Genomic DNA, 4133 nt, shown 5'->3' with positions numbered 1-4133 from the left:
GTCTCCTCTTTCTTTCTGCTTTAAATCACGCTATTTCTTGATTACAAAAGGGGCGCATGTTCGTCACAGAAAAGCGGAGAGCCAGGAAAGCACGCGGGAGGCATTCCGAACGTGTCAGCTGGAAGGGAACAAGCGCTCATGGCTCCGCCGGCCCCTGGCGGCACCCAGGGCTCCGAACTCCCCCGGCGGCCCTGGCCCCCTGGCCCCACGCGCAGCTCTTCACGGCAGATGCGTTTTCTCCTGTGTGTGACCGACCAGCGAACGTGGTGCCGACACGTACACAGCAGGGAACGCGTCGTCGCGGACCTTTGAGGGGGAAGCTCTTACCTGTCTGTTCTGAACTTTTGAGTGTCAGCTCATATGTTAAATCTAAAAAGAAAACCAAAGATGTTAATTCTGTGGGTTACGGTGCCCTTCAAAAGCCTCTGAAAATGCAGAATGACTGCCTCACTCAGGCAGAGGGTCCTGCCCGGACAGAGCAGGTGAGAGGCACGCACGGGAGCAGAAGAAACTGAGCGGCCACTGTCCTTGCTAGGGTTTGCGGGGGGCCTCAAACTATTCCTATTCCCCGAAACATATCCCGACATCCACAATTAGCAAGCCGCTTGCTTTTATGTTTGGTCATCGGTTCCAAAATGCATTGTAAATTCTGACTGCATTTCGATCTTTCAAGTCCTCAGCATGCCAAGAAATGGCTTTACAGCCTTCTGCCTGGTGCGTGTCCATCAGGCAGAGGGGATGAGGGGCGTACTCTCACTGCGGTGTCACGGGCTAGCCACGGCAGAGTGACACGCCCCTCTGGCTCGGCCGGGCACCAGCCCGCGTCTGAACGGCCCCCCGGCCCCGCCCCCCGGCCCCGCCCCGGCTTGGCGCCCCGGTACCTGTGCAGTGCCGCTGCAGTCGCCGGATCTCGGCGTGCAGGCCCTTGAGAGTGCTGGCGTGTTCCCGCTGCAGGAACAAGAGATTCTTCTGCGCGCTCTGCAGCTGGTTCTCCAGGTTTGTGGCTGCCATGGTGACATCCAGATGGCCTGTGGGAAACACAGACCTTGGTCGCTGCTCCCGACAACGACGGTCACGGGGAAGAGGACGCTGCCTGCTCACTGCCCTCCTTGCTTCGTGGGGTCACGGGCAGCGTGAGGCCCGGCTCCAGAGGCAGAGGGGACACATCAATTCCAGGGCTCCCTGGCCCCAAATCCTGGCCTCTCCACAGGCCACCTAACTTCAACAGACCGTGACCGGAAAACCGAGCGCCGGGCACATGGCGTGAATATGTTCTCGAGACAGTGTCTAGACCTGGCGTAAGGGAGGGGTTGTGGGGAGAGGTGGGCAGGACTCAGGGAAGACCCCCGAGTTCACAGACACAAGCCCCCCAGTCCTTCTTGGGAACCTCTCGAGAACCATCTCATAGGGCCACACGGTGAGCGCAGGAGCCTGGAGCCTGTCCCCGAACCCTGCCCCCTGCTCCACTGCGGCCTCGGGCATCTGTCATCAGCTGTTCATCAGAGCCTCAGACCCTCCTTTACTGTAACTGGAGAAAGGCGCTGAAGCCGACTGGTCTTCCTGGAAGAGGCACCACAGTAATTCGAGACGCCCTGAATCACGCAAGGGGCAGCGGAGACTGCCTGTCTGGAAACAATTCTCCAAGTGCAGAGCCTCAGCGCGTTTTCCCTGCGTCATTCATGCAGACCCCCAGCCGAGGCGAGGAAACGCCACTTCTCCGAGGCTGCCGCGCTGTGGCACGTCTGCAGGACAGCTCCGGAGACGGCACACCCCGGCACTGTCACTTTGCTGGGGGAACACCAGGCACTCCGTTACCTGTGAGACCAGCGACATGGCCACACCCCAGCTCCGGAGCACATGACAGTTCACGGCTGGCGCTCAGGACACACACTTTCCTTCCCACAGAGAGCGTCCACGACCGCCTCAGGCCACCGGCTCCGAGGGAAGGGAAGTAACGCAGGGAAGAACACAGCATAGCAGACGTGGCCTGAGGAAGGGAGTGAGCGCGACAAGTCCGGGAAGGAGCAGGGTGAAGGGGAACAGGCGCCCGTCAGGGGAAGAGCTGGCCTGGGACGCGGCGGCTCGGAGGGAACGGCCGTCTGGGGCGGGCGTGGTCGCGGGGTCTGCAGCCCTAGGGCTTATCATCTTTCCGATGGAAGTTTCGTTGCTAGGGAGGTAATTACTCCCGTGTGAAAAGAGGTGGCCGTGGGGGTGGCTGTCACGGTGCAGCTCGCGGTCAGAAGACGGGAAACAAACTCCAAACCCGGCGGGAAGAAGCAGGCTGCGTGAACGGCAGTGATCGTGTCCGGGATGGTGGACTCGCCCGGGCCGAATGGCTCAGGTGACGGCGGGCAGTTTCCATCAAACATCGGAGCAGGAAAGGTGCTGCCCCCCAAATCGTGCCTCCTCGGTGACCACAAACGCCTCCTACGGCCGTGGGGCCAGAGGCTCCTGACTGGCGGGAGCCACGGGTTCCTGCGATCCTTGCTGTCCGGCCAGCACGTGGCCTTGGGAGGACGATGGGGGCCTTAACGGGCCAACCACGCCACAGCGCGTCCACGGAGAGAACGTCTGAGCGCCGACAGCCTCCCTTGGGGGGAGCTGGCACCCACTGACTCCCGCTCAGCGGGGCCGAGTCGTCGGCTCCGGCATCGGTTTCGCACCTGGGACATTAATTCCTGGGGTCTGTGATGGGCTCTGGAAGCGGCCACCCCAGAGGAGATGCCTTGCCACTGACTTTAAAAGGAAAGGCCCAAATCTGTGATTCTGTCGGCTAATGGACACAAGCAGAGCCCGTATGTCAGGGGCTGGCCAAGGAAGAGAAGGGGCAGTTTCAATTTGACCCACAACCCCGAGGGTCTAGAATGACAGGAGAACAGGCCTAGGATGGCGTCTCGCCCCCTCGGGACGCGCATCACACCCGCCCGCTGTGCACTCTGCCTGTCCCCATTCCCAGCCCGTGGCACACCGCAGGCTGGAGACCCGACTTGCAAAAGCAGCCTCAAATCCATCTGCTCTCCCCCACCCCCATCCCCAAACCGCCGTCTCCTCCGCTCTCTCCCGCTTCCTCACTCCGTTCTCCACATCACAGCAAGAGCGACTTAAAAAACACGGGAGACTAAAAGCCTCCAGTGGTCTCACACCCGAGAACCAAGCGGGTTCACGCAGCCAGTCACGGGCCCTTCTGCCCGCGGCGCCTCACCTGCGGCTCGCCTCCAGGTGTTCCCCCTCGGCCCTCCTCGCGGGCGTCTCTGCCCAGGGCACTGCTCTAGGGTCTCCTCTTGCCCACCTCAGGTCCTGGCATAAGGTCACTTCCTCCCAGAGGTGCTGGCCCCAGACTGGGCGAGGGTGTGCGCTCCTGGCCCTTCGCCGTCTGCGATGGCACCTAAGCGTGAGTCGGTCCCCACCGCCGTGCACACTTCAGGCTTGATCTCCGCTGTTCCCCAAGCCCTTGCATGGTGCTGGCACACAGGGCCCCGTGGTCAGCACGGTCACCAGTGGGCCGGTCTGCTGAGTGTGCGTGCGGCAGCTTCAGGGGTGAAGGGCCTTTGTTCACGGGCTTTCTGCCTAATTTACAGGCAGGCCAAATGCTTCTGTCATGTCCACAGGGGCGGGAAGGGAGAAAACTAAGCTCGGCAGCCACCCCGTTCCGGCCAGCGAGGTATTCAATTTTATTGGTAACAAACTTACGATTTAAGTAAGGATTCACACTGTAACGGCCTCAGTGAGTCGGTGACTTTGAATTGTGCTCAATCTGTAATTGTTAATTTGCTGTCGTAAGGACAGAAATAAAAACATGCCTAGAAGCTTCCCACTGTCACAGGCGGCGGGGACAGCATGACGGGCTTCGATGGCTCTGTCTGGAGCTCCCGAGTCGAGCGCTGGAGGACGAGGGTTTTCGAGCCTGTGACATTTCACTTGGCATTCTTTCCCCTTCATTCACACCGTCGACTTAAAAGTCCCAGACGAGGCCGTCCTCACTTGCGCGGGGCGCCCTCCAGGTGTCGCGTATACATGAACAGGACAGTTCCTCTTAGGTCCTATGGCAAGTTCTCTAGGTTAATTTTCTGTTCACTCTGTATGTTCAGAAAATTAACACTTGGCAATGGCTTTCCGTTCCAAAGTCCGCGGAG

The 4133-nt window shown here is 60.2% G+C and overlaps 1 protein-coding gene across 4 annotated transcripts in view; it reads right to left on the bottom strand.

Moving 5' to 3' along the window:
* CCDC92 (coiled-coil domain containing 92) overlaps positions 1 to 4133 on the bottom strand; it is a 26167-nt gene that overhangs the window by 4739 nt on the left and 17295 nt on the right. For 3 of the 4 annotated variants that reach the window (XM_011381094.1, XM_011381095.2, XM_011381096.2), the window contains exons 2-3: positions 882 to 1028; positions 328 to 369 (exon numbers count right to left, since the gene is read on the bottom strand). In XM_011381094.1, coding sequence (XP_011379396.1) covers positions 328 to 369; positions 882 to 1011 — 172 coding nt within the window. In that variant the 5' untranslated portion in view covers positions 1012 to 1028. The remainder of the gene's footprint in view (positions 1 to 327; positions 370 to 881; positions 1029 to 4133) is intronic. The other variant, XM_011381097.1, reaches the window with a different exon arrangement.

The sequence above is a fragment of the Pteropus vampyrus genome, unplaced genomic scaffold (assembly GCF_000151845.1).
Source record: "Pteropus vampyrus isolate Shadow unplaced genomic scaffold, Pvam_2.0 Scaffold430, whole genome shotgun sequence".
Classification (NCBI taxonomy): Eukaryota; Metazoa; Chordata; class Mammalia; order Chiroptera; family Pteropodidae; genus Pteropus; species Pteropus vampyrus.
The sequence above is the reverse complement of the archived record's forward strand: the minus strand, read 5'-3'. Positions and strand labels throughout refer to the sequence as shown.